Raw genomic sequence first — 27,133 nt, forward strand, 5'->3', positions numbered from 1 at the left:
CTAAACTATGTTGTCTTTTAATGTTAAAAGTTTTAAATTTCTATGTTTAAAAATGTCCAAATGATTTTAGTTTTTGAAATTGAAAATTGAGGTTATGTTTGTTATACTGTTAACTAGGATCTCACTGGTTAACACTAAGATCATAGTTATCTCCACTTTCAGTAGTAGTAGTAGTAGTAGTAGTAGTGGTGGTGTAGGGGTAGCGTGCTTGCCTCTTGCCCGGAGGCCCCGGGTTCAATTCCCGGCCAGGTCAGGTATTTTCTCTCGACCTGCGGGCTGGTTAGAATGATGGTGGTGGTGGTGGCGGCAGCAGCAGCAGCAGCAGCAGCAGCAGCAGTAGTAGTAGTAGCAGTAGTAATCTGGGGAGGCATAACGCCTGTAAGCCTAATATCTGTGTTGCATGAAATGTCACTGTCTGTCTCACTGTTTTCATCTTCGCTACGAGAAATATCCCTGTCACTTCCTAACAACATGGCTTGAATATTTTTTTGCTAGTGAGGAAAGCAACGGGAAACTACCTAACTCCTCATTTCCCTAGTACGCCTCTTCAGTGACGCCTAGGCTATTTATGACAGCTGTTGGCGGAGCTGCAGAGGATTAAACCAGCCTTCGGGTTGAATACCCAACATACACACAACATTTTGCTAGTGGCTTTACGTCGCACTGACACAGATAGGTCTTTTGGCGACGATGGGATGCGAAAGGCCTAGGAGTTGGAGGCCGTGGCCTTAAGGTACAGCCCCAGCATTTGCCTGGTGTGAAAATGGAAAACCATGGAAAACCATCTTCAGGGCTGCCAACAGAGGGATTTGAACCCACTATCTCCCGGATGCAAGCTCACAGTCGTGCGTCCCTGACCGCACGGCCAACTTGCCCGCTTGAATATCTTCATCACACAAGTGTTCCCAATAAATTTTTACCATCTTACCCCACATAAATTCGGAGCATAACACGCAAAAACACGATAAAAGCAATACCTTGCAGCAAACAAACTTGCCACGCAATGTTTGTGGCGCACATGACATAGCCAGTGTGTACCAACCTCACAAAGAAATAGAAATTAAGAATGTTATAATCTCTTTGTCAGAGAGAAAATGGTATTTACTTGAAGCTCGAGATACCATGGATCAGCCAGCTTGCATAAGTGAGTCATATGTAGCATCAAACCTGAACAAACTGTATTTGAACACCGGCCTTTACGGGATTGGATCTCATCGGATCACGGCAGTATTACGATTCACATCAGATCTTGGCAGCCATTGGGTTAAAAAAAGAGGACTTTTTAAATTTTATGGTCAAGTTACAAGACAGTGTGTTACCTGGCAATATCAATTTCCTTTTACTGATGTGTCGCACCTTCTAATGGGCTCAACACAACTAAATGATCAAGTTACAAGGCACTAGCAATTACCTTGTATTGATCTGTCACATTATGTAACGTGCTCACGACAGCTACATAATCAAGTTACAAGGCAGTCTGTTTCAACCACTTTTTTAAAAATTCCTCACCTTTGTTTTAATCAAAACTTCTGACATTCCAACTGTGCTCCCATCTCGCGGCAAAAGCGAAATTCTACAGAAATGGATGTAGTACTATAACAGTGATACACGAGTCGAGGAAGCCCAAGAGACTGGTTCATCATCAAGGGGACTCTTTTGCGAACACTGTCACTCCTCTCACTATACCGATGTTTCCACTTCTGTGTATAAACAAGCAATGAAATGAAGCACAATATCCGTGACCTACAAATGTATCTGATGATTATTGTTTTAAGAGGAAGTACAACTTGGCAACCATTCTCTATTAACACTAATCAGAGGGAAAGTATGGAAGGGATCCAACACTTTGAAAAATGAAGGTAATGGCCAAAGAAAGACTAGGGTTACAAAGGGCGTGTAAAATGAAAGACTCTCCCAGTCTCGAAATCTAATACTGTAGGGGTCAGAAAAGAACAAGTGTTGACCAAGGGAGGTCAGACAGGATACACGAAAGTGAAGAGCTTGGCACAAGTACGTCGAAGCAATGTCAGGACTCAGCTAAAGGCCCCATGAAGATATCTCTGTGCACAATATGGTTAGGTAGGCTACTTCGCCATTGCTAGAGAAAATTACATAATCTTAACAGCAAAATGACATACAAGCAGGAGATTTGTCACTCTTGCTCATGATTTTTTGGGCAGTATGCATAAAAGCTACCAGTCATTTTCTTATGAAATAACCCATTATTTTCTATTCACAGATATCATGAGAAAAATGACCGTCATGGCATACCTACCTAGCACGTGGGGGAAAAAAATATTAATGACTGTATCTTAACAATGAGGTCGAGCAAAATTTTGAAATATAAAAAAAAAATCGTGCAGAAAAATGTAATTTTAGAAAAAATACATAACTTTGGGTACCATAAGCAATTCTATTGTACATACAACATAACTATTCACACCTCTACTTGATCTGATCCCTTTCTGTGCACAACTTTCAGATTTTACAGAAAAAAAAAAATCTCTTGAGTGGTATGCATGAAAGCTGTTGGCCGTTTTCTGATGAAAGTACTCGATATTCCTAAAAACATCACTCACTGAAACACCGCTAGGTTGAGCTAAATCACTACCACCACAATTTGCAGAAATAAAATACTCATCATACTCATCATCAAATACTCCAGAATATTCACCCCCCAGATGACACAGCCCTAATAAATAAATAAAAATGTGTTACTTGTATTACTCGTGATTAATTACAATTCGTGAGTACATGTTTCAGCTTGTTTCAATCAATCAACAGATGACAAACAATGGTAAAGAATCTTATAATCACGGGAATAGAACCAGCTTTTGGGTGGTTAGGCCGTGTGCATTTGGCAGAGTTCCGTCCAGACGTGCCATTTGGACTCATCAGCTGGAATGGCACGCCCCTCCAGGACTCTGCTTAGCAGTGGCAGACCAAACTGTGTGGCCCCGCCGTGTTAGCAAATCTAGTTTGCTAACCTGCTAAAGGAGAAAACGAAAGCTTTAGCAGATTAGCAAACTAGATTTGCTAACACGGCGGGGCCACACAGTTTGGTCTGCCACTGCTAAGCAGAGTCCTGGAGGGGCGTGCCATTCCAGCTGATGAGTCCAAATGGCACGTCTGGACGAAACTCTGCCAAATGCACACGGCCTAACCACCCAAAAGCTGGTTCTATTCCCATGATTATAAGATCTGCAGCCGTGAAAGCCCTTTTTTGTTAATGGTAAAGAATAATAATTCTCTTATAAACTAAAAGACATGCATAAAACAGCCCAGATGAACCTAGATTTTTTGGAGGACACCAAAATAATAAACATCATCAAAGGCATTACTCTTTGGACAAGATCACATCAACAATTTTTTCACCATGATTGACGAACAGACCACTAATGTGAAGTCAATTTTAGAACTCAACAACTTATTAGATCCACACTAAGTTCACAGTCAAATCAGAAGACTAAAAATATATACATTTCTCACAATCCATAGAAAAACAACAATCTTGGTTTCAACATGCACAGAAAACCTGCACAAACAATCAACACCATCAGAGAAGATTCCACACACCCAGGTTCAAACAAAAGAGCAGCCTTCTACAGCATGATTCACAGAGCATTCAACGTTACGTTATTGAGAGAAATTACCACAGAGAAATTGAAACGATTCATTCCATAGCTAATAAGAATGGTTACCCAAAGGATTTCGTCAACAAAATCATAATATAAATTCTGCACCTAACTCCACTGTAGAAAGTCATACCAAACTCAAGACGATTTACTCCTTCATCTTCACTAATAACAACGTTTACCATTTAATTAAAGTGTTCAGAAAACACATCAACATTTCTTACAGGACTACACAAATAACATCAGTTTATTCCCAAACTCTCACACAATCAATAAGCCTGCAAGTTATGTGGGGCAAACAGGAAGAAATTTTAATAGGTGTTTAGCATCACAGGCAATCAAATACAACAAATTCTCTGCGATGGGCCAATATATGCTAGATTTTAATCATGAATTCACTACAATAGAACAGACCTGGAAGATTTACATATTTTATAAAAGTTCATCTTCCTCAACATACTGGAGAACATATATATTTACATGGATCAATATCGCAACCCATCTCACAGCTTCGCAAAAATACTGGATAGACACATCCCAAACATCTGCAACGTATGATGACCGTAAGGCTGATGTTCAAGTACGATGTTCTGAGAAGAAGCCCAAAAGAAAGAGTCCTAAACACAGAATTGGAACATTAAATATCCTGACCCTGACTGGCAGAAGCGAGGAGCTGATAGATATGATGGAAAGGAGGAACCTCTGTATTCTTGGCCTGAGTGAGGCAAAGTGGAAGGGAAGAGGAACAAGAAAGCTAAGAAAAGGATACAAACTACATTGGAATGGAAATAAAACAGAAGCCAAAAATGGTGTAGGTTTTATATTACGAGAGGACATTGATATCATCAGTGAGGTAATATATGTTAATGAAAGAATTATTAAGTTGAACATCTCCCTTAACAAGAGAGTGCTGACAATAGTCCAGGTGTATGCCCCACAGACTGGCTGTAACGAAGAGGAAAAAGAACAATTCTGAACTGATTTAGAAGAAGCTATAGAAAGAGAGGAAAATATCATAGTAATGGGAGTTCTAAATGCTCAAGTTGGATCAGACAGGCTTGGATATGAAAATGTACTAGGTCCACATGGTTATGGAGACAGAAACCCAGAAGGAGAAACTCTCCTAGATCTATGTGTAAGGAATGGCTTGAGAATAAACAACAGTTGTTTCAGAAGCAGCTAAGTCATAAACTAACAACATATAGTTGGAATGGAGATACTAAAACTCTGATAGATTATTTTATATCAGACAATGAAGCAGGAAAGACCATATGTGATGCCGAGTTATACCAAGTGAAAGCCTGGACAGTGACCACAGAATTCTCCTCGCAACATTGAAATTTATAGACCTCAGAAATACAGGAAACCAAAAATCGAGACATGGGAGCTAAAGAAGGCAGAGAAACAAGTTGAATACACAAAAAAAGTGACCAATAAATTACCATCAGATGCATTACAAGAAGGCAACATCGAGTGGACTAGATTCAAAGAAAGCATTGTTGGAGCTGCAGTAGAAGTTTGTGGTAAAACTAATAGCGAAATGAAGGCAAAAGAAACTCCTTGGTGGAACGATCGGGTGAAGATTGCTGTGAAAGCGAAAAATGAAACCAGGAAAGCCAGAGACAAAGAAATGCAAAAAGGAAGTCAAAGGAACGAATCTAGAGTAAACGAAACTGCAGCAGAACTGCAGAAGCTACGAGTAAAGAAAATTGTGGGCGAAGAAAAACAGAAAGGGTTGGATTGATTTCACAGATAAACTAGAGCAAGACAGCAAAGCTAATTCTAAACTACTTTACCGAACAATACAAAATATAAGAGGAGACAATGAATACATAACAGCAATAGAGGAATCAGATGGTAACATAGTTAGGGAAGAGACGGAAATGAGGAAGATCATGAAATCCTACTTTGATAATTTATACAACAGTACTGGGAAAGACTCCAATGATGTAACCACGCAGGTCAGTTTAAGCTGCAATGATGAGCCTGACCAAAAGAGCCCGCCAACATGGAAGGTAGAGACGCCTAGTATGTCCAAAGAAAGATCAACAGGATTTGATGAAGTCAGTGCAGATATGATCAAAGCAACTGGTGCAATAGGAATACAGTGGCTTCATAGAGTATTTAATGCAATATGGAAGGATAGGAAAGTCCCAGATGATTGGAAAAAGGGAATAATAATACCTCTCTTTAAAAAAGGAAGCCGGAAGAAATGTAGCAATTATAGAGGGATCACTTTATTGTCTCATAGTTTGAAAATATTTGAGAAAATACTTGAAAAAAGGCTAAGGAAAATAACAGAACCACAATTACAGGAAGAACAATATGGATTCAGAACACCGATCAACTACCGATCTCATATTTGCACTTAGAATACTGTTAGAAAAGCATTGGGCTGAAGGGCAAAGATTTAACACTAGTGTTTTTGGATCTCGAAAAAGCATTTGATAGTGTACCAAGGAAGACTATATGGGAATGCTTAAGAAAGAAAAATGTACCCAAAGGGCTTATCCAGAAACTTAAAATGCTTTATGAAGACTGCTGCAGCTGCGTACAGATAGGAAATGGTAATTCTGATTGGTTCCAAACCACTAAAGGAGTGCAACAAGGCAGTACCCTTTGACCCTTACTTTTTATCACTGTCATGGATGAAGTCATGAAAGAAATTAAGCAGAAGAACAATATGGACATCAATGCATTTGCATTTGCAGATGATGTAGTAATTTGGGGAAATACATAGAAGGAAGTCCAAGAGAGGCTGAACACCTGGAATGAACATTTGAAAGCACAAGGATTAACAATAAATAAATCGAAAACTGTTACTATATCCGTCAACAGGCAGAAGAAGGAAAAATAATGCTGGAAGGTGCACAGTTGGAAACACTATCTTGGGTGCATCATTTCAAGTGATAACAGAATACAACATGAGATTAACAACTGCATTCAAAAATCAGCTCAGTTTTACCATCAAGTTCGGAACCTCCTCTGGAACGAACAAGTTCCCTTAAGATCAAAGCAGATTCTATTCCAATCATACTTCACCCCCATAATAACATATGGCCTAGAAACCTGCACAACAACCCAACAAGTGTACAGCAAACTACAAGCCGCAGAAATGAAGTTCCTACGAACTATGGTACACAAGACAAAAAGGGATAGGATAAGGAATGAAAGAATAAGGGAGGAAGCTGGTGTGTACCCATCCCTGAATGAAAAAGTGACAAGGGCCCGTTTGAAATGGTTTGGCCATGTCAAATGAATGGACGGTGGAAGGACAGCAAAACAATGGCTACACACAGTAGTGGCCGGAAAACGACCGTTAGGAAGACCTAGGAAGAGATGGCCGGACCAAGTGAAAGAGGACATAGGAACAAGAGGAGTCAGCTGGGATGTTGTCTTGAGAGAAGAGTGGTACATGGACAAACAGAAGTGGAGAGAGCTCGTAAACCACACCCGGGCAACTGGAGTGGAAAACTGATGATGATGATGATGATGATGATGATGATCTCACAGCTTGAATGAAATCAATGACACTGCTACACAATATCACACTATTAATTTCTGACAAGTACAAAGGTGGATCAAATATAAATGGGAATTTGAATGTACCACTGCTGTTAGTAATAATTCTGAGGTGGGGCTTTCCCAGGATGTTGGTGGGGGTGTCTGGAGAAGGGGTTTGCGCACGAAAGACGGTGGAGAACTGGGCTGCTTCAGTACGCCATGAGTGAGCTAGAGGTGCACATGTCTATTGTGCAACGCATCATTATCAAATTTCTCACAAAAGAGGACACTAAACCTTCTGAAATTTTGAGATGGCTCCACGCATGGTTTGGGGAAGAAACACTTTCACAGACTTGAGTGAATGAGTGGGCTAAAAAATTTGTGGCAGGAAGAGAAGCTGTGGAAAATGAACCTTATGATAAGAGACCACGGACAAGCATCGCTGCAAACAACATTGCTGCCATTCGTGACATTACTGGTGAAGATCGGCGAATAAAAATATTGCAAATTGTTTTAGCTGTACGAATAAGTTACGAAAGTGTTCAAACCATCATCCGAGATGAACTTCATTTCGGAAAATTATCTGCCAGATGGGTTCCTCGTCTCCCCAGCCAAGATCAAAAAACTTTATGCCAGGATGATTGTCAGAGTGTTCTGCGTCACTATGAGGAGGAAGGAGAGGATTTCTTGCCTTGTATTGTGACTTGTGATGAAACTTGTGTGCGTCATTACACCCCAGAGTCAAAGCAAGCAAGCATGGACTGTTGGCAAAGAGACGAAGTAGGTCCGGTCAGGGCCAAAATACGTCCATCTGCTGGAAAGGTGCTTGCAACTGTTTTCTGGGATTCCGCAGACGTTTTGCTGGTGGATTTTCATCACGAACAAAGGGCAATTAATCCAGCCTATTACTGTCGCCTTTTGGATGAAGCAAAAGCTGCGTATCGCAACAAGCAACACCAACAACCTATCAAAAACTTCATTCTCCTCCATGACAATGCTGGGCTGCAAACTGCTGCTTCACCGCCGGGTAAAATGGAGAAAATTCATTGGACACCTCTGGAACACCCCCCGTAGAGTCCAGATTTATTGCCCTGCGACTACCAATTGTCTGGACCACTCAAGTAATACCTAGGAGGACAGCGGTTCGATGATGATGCAACTGTAGAAGAGTTTATGCGCAACTGGCTCCACACACATCCCTCTTCTTTCTATCAGGACGACAACAAAAATTTACCAATCTGATGAAGAAAATGTGTAGCGAAGGAAGGGCACTATGTAGAAAAGTGATCTCTATATGTGTATTGTGTTATTTGGATGATGCAATAAATTAAAAAATATAATTCCCATTTATATATGATCCACCGTCGTATTTCAAGAAGAGTAAAATCGATAGTTCACAAGTCAGCCCCACGAGTCAGCTCGACACAATTCCCTACTCCCTTCCATTCCATTAACAGCAATTAAAACCTGACAACAGTAACACTCAAACTGTCACACATTCACAAGCTGTGGACAATTCCGAGCCCAGCGGGGCCAACTTCTGGGTGGGTTTTCTATCTACATTTTAGAATAAATTTCTCTAGCATCTACAGTACATTTATTCTCACTCTCAGATCTCTTGCATCTTTCAGATGTTCATTTGCTTTCCAAACACATCCATCTGAACAATTTGGACCATATTGTCAGAACACCAGAAGATAAGAAAGTATCCACCTTGTTCCAAGAACATATTTCATCCAAATCAAGAATCTGTTTTCTCAACATGTTGACCACACCATAGTTAATATCTACATTTCTCAACATCTCAATTTACAAATTTTCACTTCTATTTGAAGAATTCAGTGAATCCAAGGTCTATGTTCTGTTTAAAATAATAATAATAATAATAATAATAATAATAATAATAATAATAATAATAATAATAATCCCTTTACATCCAATGAAACAGTGTTTCAAACAGGACGTTCTCTTCATCAAGAAGCCCTAACTTTAAGAATTTCCTAAGATGTGCAGTGTTTTAATATGTTTTTAGCCCCATTCCATGAATAACACACATTCTGTAACTTCAAACCACATGAAAATGCATTATGTTAATTGATCTAGCAAGTGCTTGAAATATAGCATTCCTCACCAAATTCATGTGCATTCATTATTCTTTAAAATTGTTTGTCAGCTGACGATGGCTTGAAACAAGCTGAAACATGCTGTAATTCAACACAAGTAATACAAGTATTGATTAGATTGACACAGCTAATTAAACTAAACCTAATGCAGAAAAAGCTTCAAAAGACACTTCCATAAATATGTTAACAAATACAGACTACATTCCACACATAAACCAATAAAATAGCACCAAAATTCATTGGTAAATCACAACTAATGCCAGGTAATCTCGTGTTCAACAACAAACTATTTTCAAGGTAAACAAATGAGAAATGCAGTGCAAATTCTATGAATCAATGACGGAGACATCTGGCTAGCTTAGTTTAGCACAAATGCGCCATTTAACAATGAAATATAGAACTTATTCAAGCTTTCAGTGGGTGCCGATGTATCGTTACCCTGACTTTCTTTTTTTTTTTTTTTTTTTTTTTTTTTGCTAGTGGCTTTACGTCGCACCAACACAGATAGGTCTTATGGCGATGATACCTGATAATCTTTGCACTGGACACAAGTAATGATATATCATTAACTTGACAATAAGAGGGTTAATATGCACAATGCCACATTAGCAAGACCCAGATCTTGAAGTCTACTCTACAGACAGACAGACAGACAGACAGACAGACAGACAGACAGACAGACAGACAGACAGACAGACAGACAGACAGACAGACAGACAGACAGACAGACAGACAGACAGACAGACAGACAGACAGACAGACAGACAGACAGACAGACAGACAGACAGACAGACAGACAGACAGACGCTGGTGCAAAATATGACATCTATTAGCAAAAACCTTTGAACTTTGTAATTTTGTAACTTAAAGTGTCTGGAGGTAGCTTGCTTTTAAATAATATATTTTTTGGAGGGAAATACAACTGACTGACATACAGCAAGAGGTCATTTGACTTTACTGTAGCCTCAAAGAATAGGAAACAATGTAACATACTTGTGGCAATGTTTCTCTTGCATTGTCATACGACTTCTCAACAAGCAAACAAGATGTGCTTCAATTACAAAACAAAACAAAAACAGACGTTTACTGTGCGTGCGACATTCATACTTCATCTTATTGAAGTAGACCACATTTCACAGTCAATTAGCAGCCATAAAAGAAATATTACCTGATAATGGGGTACCAACTGAAGGGGGTTCGGAGCAGATGATGAGTCGAATGTAAGGACGTCTGGAATGCAGAGACAGCTTAGCCGAATTCGAGAGTGTCCTGTCAGAAGGATCTTGCTAGGATCCATAGTCCGACAGGCCAAACCCGCCGCATGGATCACTCGCAGTGCCGCCGTTAACTGGATGATGTAATTCCATATAACACTCTCCGGCAGCATGCTGGAGTGCTGCTGCCTCAAGAGTGTGTTCTTTTGATGGCTGTACGGCCGAGGTGCATTCGGGTCGGCAGAGAAAGGATCTGTGTAGCCATTGGCAGGCTCCCCTTGAGAAAAATGCTTCGTAAGGAGAGTTTCTGAGCCAGGATGGTAGTCGTACACAAATATCATGGCTGAAATCACAACAGAATAATACATGTGTACTCTTTTGAAAGGAAATCACATTTTTGTATTTTCATCAAAACAATGTTCACAATGTTTCATACTTACAGTAATCTCCAAAAGCTTTTGTTGTGAACACCTCTCTCAACTGAACTACGTTGGAATGTTGTAAACGTTTCCACATGTCAATGATGGACATGCTTTTTGTGTGCGGTAACCGAAAACCTACAAGAACAAAGTGATTAAAACTTCTGCTCTCCTCAAACAAGAAAGTTCTGTACAACCTCTTTAAAAGAGAAAATGATCTTAACACCTCTCTCAACTGAACTATGTTGGAATGCTGTGTCAATGATAGACATGCTCTTTGTGTGAGATAACCAAAATCCTACAAGAACATAAGTTATTAATATTTTTGCTCTAGTAAAACAAGAAAGCTCCGTACAACTTGTTTTAACTCTCTCTACCAAGCCCATGGATTATACGCATCACGTTTTTCTGAAAATTGCCAAGCCTGTACTTTCTACGGGTCACTCATTTAAATGTATGTTATTTTGCTAAGACTGGCAGTTCAAATAAAAATAATTTGTATTCTTCACTGTATTTTTGGATGAAGAAGCAGTTTCAAACATAAACAGCTTTTCAGATAATGAAGAAAATGATCCACACACACAGAGAAATTTATGGAGCACTGGTGATAGGGATCCATCAGTTCCAATTACCACAGAGCCAAGAAAAGTTCTGGCAAACTTGGATAGCTCAAGTTTTGACTTGAACTGCAGCAAAGTGTTTCTAACTGACATTGACATAAAGGATGTTGATGATAATGATGCTTGGTGTTCAAAGGGGCCTAACATCTAGGTCATCGGCCCCTAATGGTACGGCACGAGACGAAATGTAATGAAAAAATAAAAGTCCAAAATCCTCCACTGATTAGAATTAAAACGTGAGGACAAAGAATGAATGGATGGAAATGAATTTAAAACAATCAGTGGATCCAACCCGCAATGCCTCACATTCACAGAAACTGACGTAAAACAAGAGTATTGCTGACCAAGGGACTACTTCTATAGCATATTACTGAATTGATGATGCTTGCAGTCTAAAGGGGTCCAAAATCCAAGTCATCTGCCCCTCATAATGGTACTTATCGCTAGGAAAGTAGAACAATGGTATCTGTCATGCTGCGGTACTAATCAAAAGTAGCGTAGACTCGCGGTATTCCATACATTATGGTACTACTCACAGGTAATGAAAATCGCACATGTAATACAGACCTATGGTGTTTCGCACATTGCGGTGCCATTTACAGGCAACGCAGACCTATGGTGTTCATCACAGAAATGTACTAACCACAGGGACTCGTACTATCCCGTGGTGTTCCTCATAGAGTGGTTACTAATCATAGGCAAGCCAGAACCCTGGAGTTGCCCACCCATGGTGTCGTTCATATAGTGGTACTAATCACAGGTACCGTAAAAGCTGGAAGCGCACTCTGTTGCTATTAATCGCAAGCCTATTTTGTACCTAACATAGTGGTATCATTCACAATCACAAAGAATGGGTACCGTCCACCTAATCAACACTTTATTATGTTTTGTTACAATGTAGTATCGGTTTCGACCTTCAAAGAGGTCATCTTCAGCTGGTCATAAGATCTAAAGCTAACTTAACATATAATTTAAAAACATTACTAAATCTAATAAAGAATGTCACATGATATGAGTGATAACATTAAAATGTACAATAGATAAAATATAGAATGATATAATGTGTCCTCTGGTTTAAAAAACAAGCGTTGATATTCTATGACATGTATATGTTACATAAAATTCTGGTGTACTGTTTGTGATTAACAGATAATTTGGTGAAATACAATTTCTACACATTTGTACACATTCGACCAGTCAACAGCACTATATTACTAGCATGTCCAACAACAAAACTACAAAGAGGGAGCATCTGCATCTACTCAATATCTTATAACGAGATTAGTACCAAAGAAACTAATGACACACCACAATATTTTGATGTAAATCATCCAACATTCTCTACTATATGAACTCACAAGATAAACAATACACATCGTTGAACATTCTAGAATGCTTGGTACAAACATACCTGTGAACGCATATAATTCTTTACCAACATTAATATAACTCAAAAGCGTACTGCAAGAATACTGTGAACGTTTTATGTTATAAAATATCGCATTTTAATGTACTATGTGTTATTAGTTTATATCACATCCATATCTTGGAATATTCTAGAATGCTTAGTACAAACATACCAATGAACGTATGCAACGATTCACCAATAAGAATTAAACTTCAAAGTGTACCTCAAGAATGCTATAAACATTTTAAGTGTAGAAATTGTACTTCACCAAATTATCTGTTAATCACGAACAGTACATCAGAATTTTATGTAACATATACATGCCATAGAATATCGACGCTTGTTTTTAAACCAGAGGACACATTATATCATTATATCATTGTATCATTGTACGTTTTAATGTTATCACTCATATCATGTGACATTCTTCATTAGATTTAGTAATGTTTTTAAATTATATGTTAAGTTAGCTTTAGATCTGATGACTAGCTGACCAGGTCGAAACTGGTACTACATAGTAACACAATATAATAAAGTATTGATTAGGTGGACGGTACCCATTCTTTGTGATTGTGAATACCAAGTATCAATATGGATCTGTGGATCAGTGGTAGAGTGTCGGCCTCCGGATCCCAAGATAGCGGGTTCAAGTCCATTCGACACTCCATGTCGTACGATGTCGGCATGTAAAAGATCTCTGGTGACACATTTGGTGTTTACCCGACAAAATTCATTAAATCTCAACCATAGACGCCCAAGAGAGTTTCGGTTTACTCGGTCTGCCATCTAGTGGGCCTGGAGTAAAACGGAACGTCTAAATTGATGAGCAGACAGCCAGATGGCGTCAAATTGAAATGTCTGCACATGGTAGCTGAGGCCATACGATTATTATTGCTATTATTATTTATTATCAATAAGGACATGAAACTGATAGATTATAACTAGTGGTACTACGCATAAGTAAAAGCGACCCATGGTGTTCCTCGCATGTTGGTACTAATCACAAGTAGTCTCATGGTTCTAATTCAATCATCCCTTGGTCGCCCCTTTTAGTCGCCTCTTATGACAGGCAAGGGGATAACGTGGGTGTATTCTTCGTCTGCGTCCCCAACCCACAGGGGGTTGTGAAGGATGTAAAGACACAAACGAATCTGAATGCTTCACAGATTATTCAGAAAGAAAAAAATGCAGAAGGAATGAGCTAAACCTGATTTGTTTTCATGGAAGCCTGTGCCCTTGCTAGAAATTACGGATTTTGGGGGTATTTTCTTTCACATGTTTGTATCTCTGAAGCCGAAAATAGTTAATCACTGGAGTACAAATCCTTTGGCGAGTTGTAACTTTTGTTGACACATAACGAGTCATTTGCATTTTACTCAGATATTTTCGTGCTTGCATCTGATTGACAACTCAACTCTGAAACTGCCAAGGGGAAGACTGATTTCATCCTATGCTCAAGACTAAACGCTCTACTTGACGATATCCCAGCAATTACAGGATGAACTTTAATTCAAACCAAGAAACCCATCTTTTCAGAGTAAACTAGTGAGAATACTGAGGGTGCAAGAGATCTAAAATCAACTGAATGACAATCAAGTAGACACAGAAACACACTGTGAAGACCTAAGTCAAGATGTAAATCACCAGACCTCAGCCTTGCTGCAGCTACCTTCCATAAAAGCTATGACACCGAACGGTATGCCAGAAATAATATCAAACAAGTAAATACTGTCTTCATGAACAGAATTAAAATAGCAGACTTCCACAGCAGCCTTGGTTTAATGAAGTTATTTAGATCATCATCATTGGTGGTCTGCCTATCGGCAGGTCTTCGCATGAATTCTCCACGCTGTTCTGTCTTCAGCCATTCTCTTTGTCTTCCAATAGCTTCTATTCACCTTTACACCATCCTCTCAGATTTCAAAAGCAGGTGCACTGCTTGGGATTACAGAGACATCAATACAGATAGAATGGGATGAGGATGACTTCCTAATTTATGAAGCCAAAGAGAAAGGCTCCTTCCATTCAAGCAGATGGAATCAACATTACAATCCTGATCTTGCCTTTGTCTCAAAGGGTCAGCAAGGAAGACCTCTTTCTCACAGCCAGAACGGACTAGTGAAATCCCTGTAATAAGATCCACCCTTGTACTCTGGTAAACTTCACACAGGCTAATTGCAAAGACTTCACCAACAAGATAGAACATTATATTCAATGGATACCTCCAGAGACTGAAAGTTACATCTGATTTGTAGGACTTGTAAAAACCATAGTAAAGAAGCATATCCCTAGAACACTTTGAAGGAATATATTCCTGTCTGGAATATAAATAAAATGCAGATGAACTACTCTGCCGCTCAGATGCGGTAAGAAAAGAGAAAAGGAATTCATTGACAGCTAGCATTAACTTCAAACACCCCAGGCACATTTAAAGAAAAAGTGGAAAAGCAGCAGGGTTTGACGGCTTATACGCAGGATTTTTAAAACCTTGTGGACCACACAAACGTTTTCAGCGACATCCTATGAAGTGGTAGGCTCCTGTCTCTTTTGAAGAGAACAAAGATAGTTGCTGTACTAAAGAAGATTACACATTGCTTTGCTAAGCACATGCTGCAAACTGTTCGAGGGACCTAATCCAAACTGTTATTGCAACCAGGTGATGGCATTAACCAGTCACGATGAGAAGAATTTTCAGGACACAGCTGTGTTCCTAGACCTAATATGAGCATATGACATAGTCTTGCAACAGAAATTAATTCTCAAATTTTTCAAAATAATTACTTTAAGATCCTTGCAGCTTTACTCAATAACATGCTGTGCAATAGAAATGTCTAATATTTATGTTTCATAAATGGTTAGATAGTAAGTACATGAAGTCACAGCAACCCTGCCTTCTTCACTGCTAGGGCATTCGACTCACAACTGGTACACAAATCCATTACACTAGAGCTGAGGTGACGTCGAAGCAAAGCAAATTTATCGGTGTCTCTCCCTTCTATGCACTGTGCACTAAAATGCCTCATCATATGCTATGACAGACTGCATCAAAATCATCACTTTGATGCAACAGAGTATGAGACAAGTTGACATTGCAAACACTATTCACATGAATCAAACTGTTGTTTCCAGATTGTGGAAAAAGTTCCAAGACACCCATTTAGTAGCAGATGTACACTGCACGGCCCATCAACACAAAACAGCAGCAGCTCAAGACCGGCACATACTCATATCTGCACATGGACACCCTACATGCGCAGCCTAAGCTTGTGCCAGGAGTTGAAATGCCATAGGAGTTACTGTAAGCACCTAAATCATGTGCAATAGGCAACGTGATGGGGGACTGTTTAAGAAGACCGCTCAGGACTCCTCCACTTCAACGACATCACAGAGTGGCTTGCGTTTGATGGGCTAGAGCACATAAACTGACACAAGATCAATGGTTCAGAACGCTGTTCATTGATGAAGTGTGAATTAGGCATTTCTACATGTGGAAGTACATACTTATCCTACACTACAATGTCCTTGCAGTGGTGTCAACAGCGCAATAGTTACCAGCAATTCAATGGGGCAAAGTGGTGGTAATTTCATGATTGAAAAAGGCCTAACAAGCTTAAATGTTTTAATACTGTATAATTTTGTTGAAGCAAAGTTTAAAAGGACTAAGGAATCAGCGAGTTGTTTTTTTTTTTGCTAGGGGCTTTACGTCGCGCCGACACAGATAGGTCTTATGGCGACGATGGGATAGGATAGGCCTAGGAGTTGGAAGGAAGCGGCCCTGGCCTTAATTAAGGTACAGCCCCAGCATTTATCTGGTGTGAAAATGGGAAACCACGGAAAACCATTTTCAGGGCTGGCGATAGTGGGATTCGAACCTACTATCTCCCGGATGCAAGCTCACAGCCGCGTGCTTCTACGCGCACGGCCAACTCGCCCGGTGAATCAGTGAGTGATGGTTTGTCCACTGGAGTCAGCGCAACAGAAAAATGGATAATTCACGGTTATCTTCTGAGAAAGCTACTGCAGTGGAGTCTCGATTATCCGACCTAAACGGGACCTGGAGTACATTGGATCACAAAAAATGTCAGATAATGAAGAATAACTTTGAGAATGAATTAAAACAAACAGGAAGCCTATACTGTACTATTAAAACAATGATGTGTTTTACAGTACTCTATTTATTATCAATTCAATTGTACAGTACATGCTGATTCATGTTTTCTTGCTGCGAGATCCCGCCATCAACGAAACATCAACGCCTCCGTTACGGTTGCTTCTGGCTGTTGCTCAACGTAGGTTAATGCCATCTCCTTCACTGTGAGTCACAGTTTTCACCCTTTGTTCTGCAATGCCTCCTTCTTCATCATCCTCATTTTTGTTAGCATTCACAAACTCCATAATATCAGGGTCAGTTAGTTCGAACAGCTGATCTTGTGCACACCACTTACTCACATCTTGAGTTGTAGCATCCTCACAGCCAGGAATGCAATTCAGTAAGGGAACAATTTTTTCCATGTCTTCTTGTACCACCTCCTCTCGATGTTCAACCTCACTCAACAATATGTTCCAAGACTTTGCTAATGCTGTCTTTTCAACTTCCTCCCACGACTACTCTATCCAGTATGCCACGTCTTTCATGCTGATTCGTTTCAACTTTTCTATCATGTCGTTGCCATTGTCCATTTCCTCTATCAAAGTTGTAAGGAGTTTCTGCCAATATTTCCTCTTCAATGTTTTCAGCACACCTTGGTCCATTGACTGGCATAATGATGTCACGTTAGGAGGGAGCAACATGACTTTGATGTCACCATTTCTAAGTTGCTCTTCATTTGGGTGCGATGGAGCGTTGTCTAGTAGAAGAAGAGCTTTTCTAGGGAGATTGTTTGAAGGTAGGAATTTTTCTACATCTGGAACAAACTGTGTAAAAAACCAATCTTTAAAGTTGTCGGCAGACATCCGGGCAGCCTTTTGATTTGTGTAATGGACTGGAAGAGCATTAACAGAAATGTTTTTAAATGCCCTAGGATTCTTTGCTTTACCGATCATAAGCAATTTTGCTTTTAAGTTCCCAGTAACATTACTACAGGCAAAAAGAGTAACTTTTTCCTTACTACGCTTGTACCCAGGTGCAGATGTCTTGGCTTGGGCTGCAAGAGTTTTTGATGGCAGTATCTTGAAATTTAGCTCAGTCTCATCACAATTAAAAATCTGATCACCGGTTAATCCTTCAGCAAGAATTATTTCTTGATATTCCTTTTTAAATTTCACAACCTCATCGGATTTAGCTAACAGTTTTTCTCCACAGATATTAAGCTGCCTAGTGCCATACCTTTTTTTCCACAGAGCAAGCCACCAAGCACTGGCAGTAAAATCAGGGCCCCCTTCATTAAACTCCTTCTGGAAATACACTGCCTTTTCTTGCAGAATGGGGCCAGATATTGGCAGGCCCCTTTTCCGGTTTAAAGTGAACTAAGGAATAGTGCTTCACTTTTTCGTACTCACATTTTTAATTGTTTTTCTAATTTTCAGTGCATCACTTGTAGCTCTGGTAGAGTACCACTTTTCAATTTTCTCCCTCTTTTTCTTTTCTTCCAGTCTCCCACTGTAACACATCCAACACCATAATCTGAAGGTACTTTTTGAAGAGTTTCCCCTTTGTCCAGTCTCTTTAACACACTTGTCTTCTATAGAAACAATCCCTTTCTTCCATTTACTCGCCTTACTCACAGAGGATTTGAAAACTATACATCCACACCCAATTAATATTACACTGAACAATGACTGAAGATTCGCTGCATTTGTCACTGAGAAAAAAACCAGTCCTGCCGCCAGCAGTCAAGCTAGTGCTTATCCCACGGTCGTACTCTCCACATCAGGTGTCCCAGAATTTAGTCTCCACCAAAAGTTCAAATTAAGTCTACCAGTGTCGGATAAGTGAAGGTTGGTTGAGCAAGACACTTACTGTATTAGCAGTGGTATGAAAGATTCTAAAAAGTGATTCACCGCACAGTGATGATAATACTGCAGATGACTACAATATTAAAGCAACAGAATTTGGCATGGTCTCTCTTTTGTAACCGAGAAAATGTTTCATTCTCAAATTCCAGTTCCCAAAGCATGTTGATAAGAAGCAACTTAATTCGTACTCTGGTTCTTGTTGTACAAAAAGTGGGGTTTTCTCCCTTAGACTGCAAGGTAACAATATGTTGCCATGCTACACGTTTCTGGTGTGGTTACATGACATTACCAGGGAACACATAAGTTCACTCGTTTCTGTGCAGCAAGCTGTGTTTACGTTCAATTGTTCAGGATGTACTTACTGATATGAATTAGAGAGAAATTGGAATGTTACACACAGTTGACCACCTGCTAGAAGTGCCATCTGTGTGTAGCTTGTGACGCAGGCTGGAGAAGCAGGTATATAATGCAACCAACAGGCTGGCTGTACACAGCACACTTCCTGCTGTCATGGGCAAGGGAAGCAATTTAACAGAGTTGCCAAAAGGGAAGACCATCAGCTTGGGCTAATGTGGGAATGGGGCACCACCGTTTGTGAACTTCTCACGAGCCCTTGTTTAAATGTATATCGTGAGTGGACGAATGGCACCACTAGGAAGAACCATTGTGGAAACTTTAGAGCTTTACATACCATTATGTTCAAAGTAAACGTAGACTATTACGGTTTGAGAATATCAACTGACATACAGTGCAACAGCTCATCATCCAAATAAACCAAGGGGCATCAAAACACATTTCTACCACAATACTTCAACAAATGAGGTTCCAGAGTAGACTGCACTCATGCCAACACAGGTGCATCGACAGAAATAACGGGAAGTTGCTCGACAATGTGGTGACTGGACCACTGCTGACTGGCAACGGATAGCCTCTTCCGACGAGTCATGTTTTCAGCTACATAGAATGTCCAGCGAGAAATGTCTGAGAACTAACACCCTGCAATCATTGCTGAACACAAGGTGGTGGAGGTAGTGTTATGGACGAGGAATATTCTCTAGGTCCTATCAGCTGTGTGGAAGGCACTTTTGTTCAATTTGGTTACAAATCCATCCTCGGCAAGCATGTCCACTCGTACGTGACGATTCAAGTCTTTCCTTGGGAGGATGGGATCTTCCAGCTCGATAATCCACCTCGCAACACAGCTAGAAGGATCTATACGTGGCTGGAAGTACACGGTTAAGATATCAAAGTTCTTCCCTGGCCCCTGAACAGCCCTAATCTCACTTCACTGAACATCTGTGGGACCGCCTCGACCATAGTGTTCGCCGTGTGTCTCCTCTGCCACGCACTACAGGCAGCATGGCTCCAGGCTATCACTGCCAGCACGCCTAGCTGGTTACACTGGATTAGGCACTCATAATAACCTGATTCGACCGTGTCGTCATCATCAATTGATACTTGTATCCTAGTATTCATATCTCTCCTTTCAATATTTTTGAATTGAGGGATGCAGATGTTTTGATGGCTAAGGAGACCAATCCTGGCATAAAACGACGACAGTCGCTGCACCATATAGAGGGCAGAGGTCGTGGTTGAGCCCGGTGTTGTTTACACTCTCGACGTTTCTCTACTTCCTGTCTATGATGTTCACAATCAAATTGTGCAACAGCAGTTGCAGCAGTTGTGCGAAAGCAGCTGTGGTCTTTTGCAATGGTATACCAAGTACCTGGATCAATGTGTGTTCCTGACGGGCTTCTTAATCTGATCTTTACAGCGCTTCAGAGGGCCATCATGGGATGTCCTGTCTGAACTGAATTCACTATACAGAATTTTTCAAGGAAGTCTTGTCATCTTTCATGTGCTGGACATGTTCAATCCATGTGAGTTGGTGACCAATGACAGTGGCTTCTATACTGTTCAGCTTTTCCCTCTCTAGAACTGTTGTATTTGGAATGTAGTCATCTCATTTGATTTTCATAATACATCTGAGCTTCTGTTGACGGAAGTGTTCTAGTTTCAACTGTGTATATTAGTAGTAAACACATACTTTTATTAAAATACGGAATAAGTTTCAAGTCAAAATATTGGTAATTATACAATATCGTGGGCTTACAAGGAAAAGGTATCAAGTCCAAAAATGTGAAAAATAAGTTCTTAATGATATTAACTTAAATAAATTATGCTCCTTGTACAGGAAAATTGAACCAATTCACAGCTCTTGTAGTTCCTATACAAATAATTATGTCCATTACGTAAAGTATACTTTCAGTGACCAAGAATTAAATCCACTCTGCATCTTTTGCTTATATTCTTTAATACTAACAGAAAATCTCCATGTTGCAAGCAGAAAGCCATACAAATTGTCAAGAAACTTGTCCCTGTTTACAGCAGGTTGCATTCCTCAATCAAAGAAGCTTCAAAATAAAAAAGGTAATTGTTATGTATTAAAAGAAAACCTTTGATTGTAGCAATAATGTAGTAATTCAGTCTGGCATTCTATGTATAATCTGAAGATTTAGTTCATACCTAAAAGAGAACTGAATCATGTGTACAATAATACTTACCATGTACCCTCCGTAAGCAATAACGAACTCCTGTCTTCGTGTTGGTGGCTTTGTAGGTTGACATTGGGTAACCCAACAGCTGAGCTTTATGCACAGAATTTGGCTGAACAGGCTTCAAAAGGCAGAGATCATGGTAATTATCAATTTCATTAGGGAGATCTGAAAAACAGAAAACTCAATATTAATACAGAGTGATTCTCTGAGTGTATACTATTTTAATACTTTCAGAGCAATTATTGATGTTTTAAACTGTAACTGATGTAGGAAAAACACACAATTGAAATAGTGGAAATAAGGAAATCCATGATTGGATTAAATCATCCATATTAACACTTAGTGCTAAAATTTCTTTAGGTGATGACATACCCATACAGGCATTTATTTTTCTGGATATATATGGTTATAGGCTGTCTATTCTTCAGGATAAAACAGTTTATTGAACAAAGCTCAAGCTGGAATAAAAGACTTGGCATGGCACATTTCTGACATACAAGCACTAAAGAAAATCGTTGCGTCGGAACATTTCCGATATGCAGCACTGCTAAGCCCACTTGATTTGCATGAGACTATTTTGCTCTTCCAACAGTAAACACGGTGCACGATATACATCCACAGATTGCCTGTGCAAACCAAGCGAAGAATAATATTCTGAAGGCAACGTATTCTCTAAATTCTTGATTTTTGCCTGAGAATCGCTAGTTACTTAACTTCTTCCGTTAAAACACGTTATTCTTGGAGTAAATATTATGTCGGAACATTTCCAACATATATGCACAACAGAAAACCCTGATATCGGAACATTTCCGACATGTGATACAAATTCTTATAATTTTGTTAATTACCACCTATTCAATACAACAAAAACGTAGTACAAACTTACATATTTATTAAGATGTTGATATGGTACATGTTTCGCTCCTTTTTCGTGAGCATCATCAGCCAATTATTATTTACTTAAGATTATATAAGATCATGAAACAATTCTTTTGGATTAAGATTATGCCTATAAAACTGATTGACAAATCTTATAATATTTTACAAGTCATATAACAATAAAATTATGTCTTTAAGTTAAAACATATTTGTCTAAAATCTATCTAACATTTTATTGACAAATTATTATTATTATACAATCTTCCTGCAACAGCTGCAGGTTGCCCAAAGACAAAGAGTACCTTCACAACAATAATGGATGTGGATACAATAGATAATGTGTTCGTATGATGTTAAATGTAGGCAGTCGAGTGAGGCATGTCAAACATTTATTTGAGGTCCGCAAGCATGGTTCTTGAAGATCATGATGGACTTCTTGAGTGTGGTAATGGCGATGTTATAGATAAAATCTCTATTTAGCCCAAAGGTATTGCAGAAGTTGACAAAAAATGCAGGTATTGTTCCTCGAGCACCTAACATCAAGCCGATTACAGAAATGGATGAGAGCTTATATTTTTGCTTGTAGAAGTCCGCCGTTTCTTCATAAATTCTTCTTTTTTCTGCATCGACCTCTTCCGGCTGGTTTTCGTTGGTCTCAAATCTAATTGTTGGATCAATGATGAAACCTTCAGAACAGGATGGCTTAAAAGCAATAATGTCAATGCGTCGGTTGCTTCCTCTGTTGGAGAGACCGTGTACTTCTTCATAGACATTATAACCTTGTCCTCTAAGAGCGTTAGCTATCATTGATCTGACTACATTATGGCGTGAGGTGCGCAGTAATTCACCATGTGGACAGGCTCCCAGGACGTGTGAAAGAGTTTCGAACTCTCTGTGGCAACGCCGACAGAGGCTGTTGCCCTGGGATCTGCCAGGTACAGTACGCACAGCAGAGACATTGGCGTTCATTTTTATTGCATCACGCCATTCACTGCAAGACAATCCTTTATGATCACGAATCCATGTATTCGCTGGAGTATACTGTTTAAATAGGACTACACCTTTGCCTTTATGCTCTTTTTTGCTCCAGTTGTCAAAGGCTCTTCTTCTCAGTTCGAGTCGGACTTTCTTTGTATCTACAAAGCCATGTCTTTTGTCTCGAATAGATTCTGTTTCTGCTACATTTAATACGGCAAGGCTTGTGCTGATTTCTTGACATAAGTTTCTCGTTGAATGTAGAAAATTACTATTGGAAGATTTCAAAATTTTGCATGCATTAATATGTTGCAGATATATTTCCCATGATACACAAAATAAACCCAGACCTTTAAATTTCATTTCAGCGTATATCATATCATTCGGGACATCCATGGGAAGTTGCAAAATTTCCTTTAATGCCCCCCTAACCATAATATCGGCGTCATTTGTAAATTTGACTGGAATCTTTTGTGGTGGTACTGTCTGAAATTTATATACCAAACTGGGACAGATTGAAGTGTTTATGATTACAAATTTTTGATCGGAATGCAAAAGGGGTGAAGAAATGAGGAGCTCTAGGGTGTTTTTGAGCTTATTTAGGACCTCGACGGACTGGAAGGTAATTTCATTGGAAAAATTTACACCCAAATATTTGATAGATTCTCCTTTCTTCAGACATGGTATCTGTTTTTCATCTGCCGTGAATAGTTTTTCTTCTGACAGGTGACCATGTTTGATGCATATTCCTTTACATTTTCCAGTATTGATGCTAAGTCCAATTTCTTGTAGTTGATGTATGGCCGCATGAGCAAGTACTAAAGCTGACTCAGAATCTTTTCCAACAATAACTACATCATCAGCAAAACTTACCACTGTTAGAGCTTCATGATCTGGACTCAACTGAAAGCCATATTGGGTAGATATCGACGTTTCGCTAAGGTCATCCAGAATATGATTGATGGCGAGATTGAACAGGATTGGCGACAGAGGAGAACCTTGCATAACTCCCCTGCTTATCAAGAGAGGTCTTGTTTTGCTTCCCTGCGTCTGAATTTGTGTGACATTTCCTGATTGCAGATTCATGATTAAATTCGTAAGTTTGGATGGAATTGGTAACGACTTTAGTGTCTCATTTAAATGGGCATGACCAACGTTGTCAAAGGCTTTCTGGATATCTAAGAATATAGCAGTCAGATTAGCTTGTTTATTTTTGGCTTCACGGAGAAGAGAGTCGAGTATCGCAGTGTTGACATGCGTTCCAGAGGAGTTGGTAAATCCTCGTTGATTGGGGTTTAAGACAACATGTTCACGAAGACGCCTGTCAAGGACCCGCTCAATTATTCTCCTTATTACTGAACAGATTGTGATAGGTCTCCAGTTCTTAATATTGAGTGAATCTCCACCTTTATGAATTAGAACAGTCCTGGCCTTTTTGAAGATAGAAGGTACAACCCCAGTTTTCAACATACGTGTGGCAATGTGAGATATTATGTCGATTGCAATACTTTCTTTGATAACTCTGACGAGGACGTGGTCTGGGCCGGGTGATGTGTCTACGGCTATATGATTAATAGCAAATCTGATTTCATCTGGGCTTATAGTGTCATTAAATAAAATGTCAATTTGTTCCCTATCAATATCACTTGTATGAGATGGGTATTCGGGTCGAATCATGTCATTAGGTTGCCCGAGAATTTCAGAGAAATAATGAAATATTTCATCCGAAGGAATTTTACAGTTTTCAGCATTGGAATTTAAAACAGATCTAATAGCCTTTCTGCGCTGATTGTAAAAGTGGTACTGGGTAAGGTGATATTTGTATTTTTCGCGGCGTTTTATTCGGTCCCGTTTTGTTGCCCGTTCAGGGTTGGTTGTCTGTTTATATTTCCTTTGGTTGTCTGTGATTTGTTTATTTTTCCTATACTGGTAGTATTTCCGTGACGGATGTTTGGGGCCAGGAAGTAGATCAATCGCAGAGGCCAAGAACTCACACCAAATGTTAATCTCATTGTCAAATTGCTCGTCTGTCAAATTGTTTAAAAATCTACTTCGCCACTGCATCATTTTCTGCTTAAATTCATGCGGTAGTGTGTTGACATCTTTAGTTTCCGTGTTAGCATTAGGGTCACTTTCTTGAACGATTGTTTGGACATTTTGAGAGGGATCAGCCCTCTGTCGATTTCTAGAAACTAAAATTTGACGGTGAATATCAGGATGAGCTCTGCTGATGTGTATTTTGACCCCACGGGAACTGGAGTAATGACATCCGCAGTGTGGACACTGACAATTTATGTTATCACATGCCTGGTTTGAAGAATTCGCACTGTGTCTAGCTGATAAATTTGTATGAAGAGTTTGAGATGCCTGAGGAATTCCTAAATTAACGTGCAACTGTTCACTATCTAGCAATGATGAGTCCTGAGATAGTTGCTCGTGAGCTCTTGCTATGTGTATGTTAATGCCCCTCTTTGTAAACTTTCTGTGACATATCTTGCATTCAATAAATGTAGGCACAGCACTTGAAGTGCTTGATGCTTCCCGAGAATCGACCATGCTTTGGAGTGTTTGGCTCATCTGTAATAATGCTGTTTTTGAATGATAGATCTTACCGAGTCAGATGATTCTCTCCACTGCTAACACAAAGGTAAATAGCTGATGTGAAGTGTCAGAATAATAATACTGCTTTTATATCGTCATATGTTCAACGACAGTGGTACAGAAATCAATCAACGAAGCCGTCATAGAGGGTACCCCACAATGTTATCACGGAGGTTGTACATTGGTAATGTAACGGAGGAAAATCAGGTGCAGATCATTAAAATAATCTATACTATAACATAAAGGTTCTACCGCAGTATTTTCATCCAGTTAATTATATTGTAAGATTTGTTATATAAATTCAATATATATCCAATCAAATGTCCAAATGCAGCACCTAACCTAGATTGTTGGTATCGTATGTAAACAGATTAGATTGTTTAGCCACAAACAATATGGTCACGAGATGATAAAATTCTTACTCATAAGGGCCTAAAGACTGACAATTGTCCTAAACGGAGATTGTATTAGTTAATCTTCAAAATATTCGTGATATAGAATAACATAGCAACCATTCGATGAACGTAAATAAACAATACGTGTACTAACCTATAAGTATATGACAAAACAACTATAAACGCAGAAAACGATACAAGCCACAATGTAAACTATAAAACATATTTCAAAATATCACCAAGACCAGAAAAACTATAGTAAAAATGAATATTAACCGTAACAAAATGTCAAAATATCAAGATCGGGAAGTGTCTCTTAACACTCAAGTCACCGCCTTCTGAATTCCTTTAAAATTATTTAAAAAATAAAAAACTTTTGAGATCTGGCTAATTGTATTGATTCAATGTTGCTTAACTTGTATGATTGTCGTTAAAACTTCGTTAACTATATTGACAATTTTCTGCAGTTGATAATTGTCTATGTTATGGACATTTGACTTGTTCTCGTTGTTGCTGGAGTAACATTTATACAAATGTATTGGCATTAATTTTATATTGTCAATAGGAGAATATTATTCGTGAACAAACTTGTTGATGAAACACTTTCTAATGTGATATAGGATTTAAAATGTTCTCGTATGTTCCAAAATGGCTTGTTGGTATATTTTTCTTAAGGAGTGCAAACAGAACAAGTAGTTCTCAAGAGGCTAGGAGTAACACTAAACAATTACGCAGCAGTCACCCTGTGTTTCAATGCACATGGTCTACTGTTTCACAAGCTTTCTGATATCCTCTGCAAAAAAGGTTTTTTGGTTGCGCAGCAAGCTATGTATGCACCACTTCCTTC

General features: G+C 39.2%; 1 protein-coding gene across 8 annotated transcripts in view; it reads right to left on the reverse strand.

The window, feature by feature from the left end:
- PAN3 (Poly(A) specific ribonuclease subunit PAN3) overlaps positions 1 to 27,133 on the reverse strand; it is a 257,273-nt gene that overhangs the window by 47,019 nt on the left and 183,121 nt on the right. For all 8 annotated transcript variants that reach the window (XM_067148377.2, XM_067148376.2, XM_067148373.2 and 5 more), the window contains 3 exons: positions 21,443 to 21,601; positions 10,917 to 11,033; positions 10,431 to 10,819 (listed from right to left, as the gene is read on the reverse strand). In XM_067148377.2, coding sequence (XP_067004478.1) covers positions 10,431 to 10,819; positions 10,917 to 11,033; positions 21,443 to 21,601 — 665 coding nt within the window. The remainder of the gene's footprint in view (positions 1 to 10,430; positions 10,820 to 10,916; positions 11,034 to 21,442; positions 21,602 to 27,133) is intronic.

This window comes from Anabrus simplex, chromosome 5, assembly GCF_040414725.1.
Source record: "Anabrus simplex isolate iqAnaSimp1 chromosome 5, ASM4041472v1, whole genome shotgun sequence".
In the NCBI taxonomy this organism is placed as follows: domain Eukaryota; kingdom Metazoa; phylum Arthropoda; class Insecta; order Orthoptera; family Tettigoniidae; genus Anabrus; species Anabrus simplex.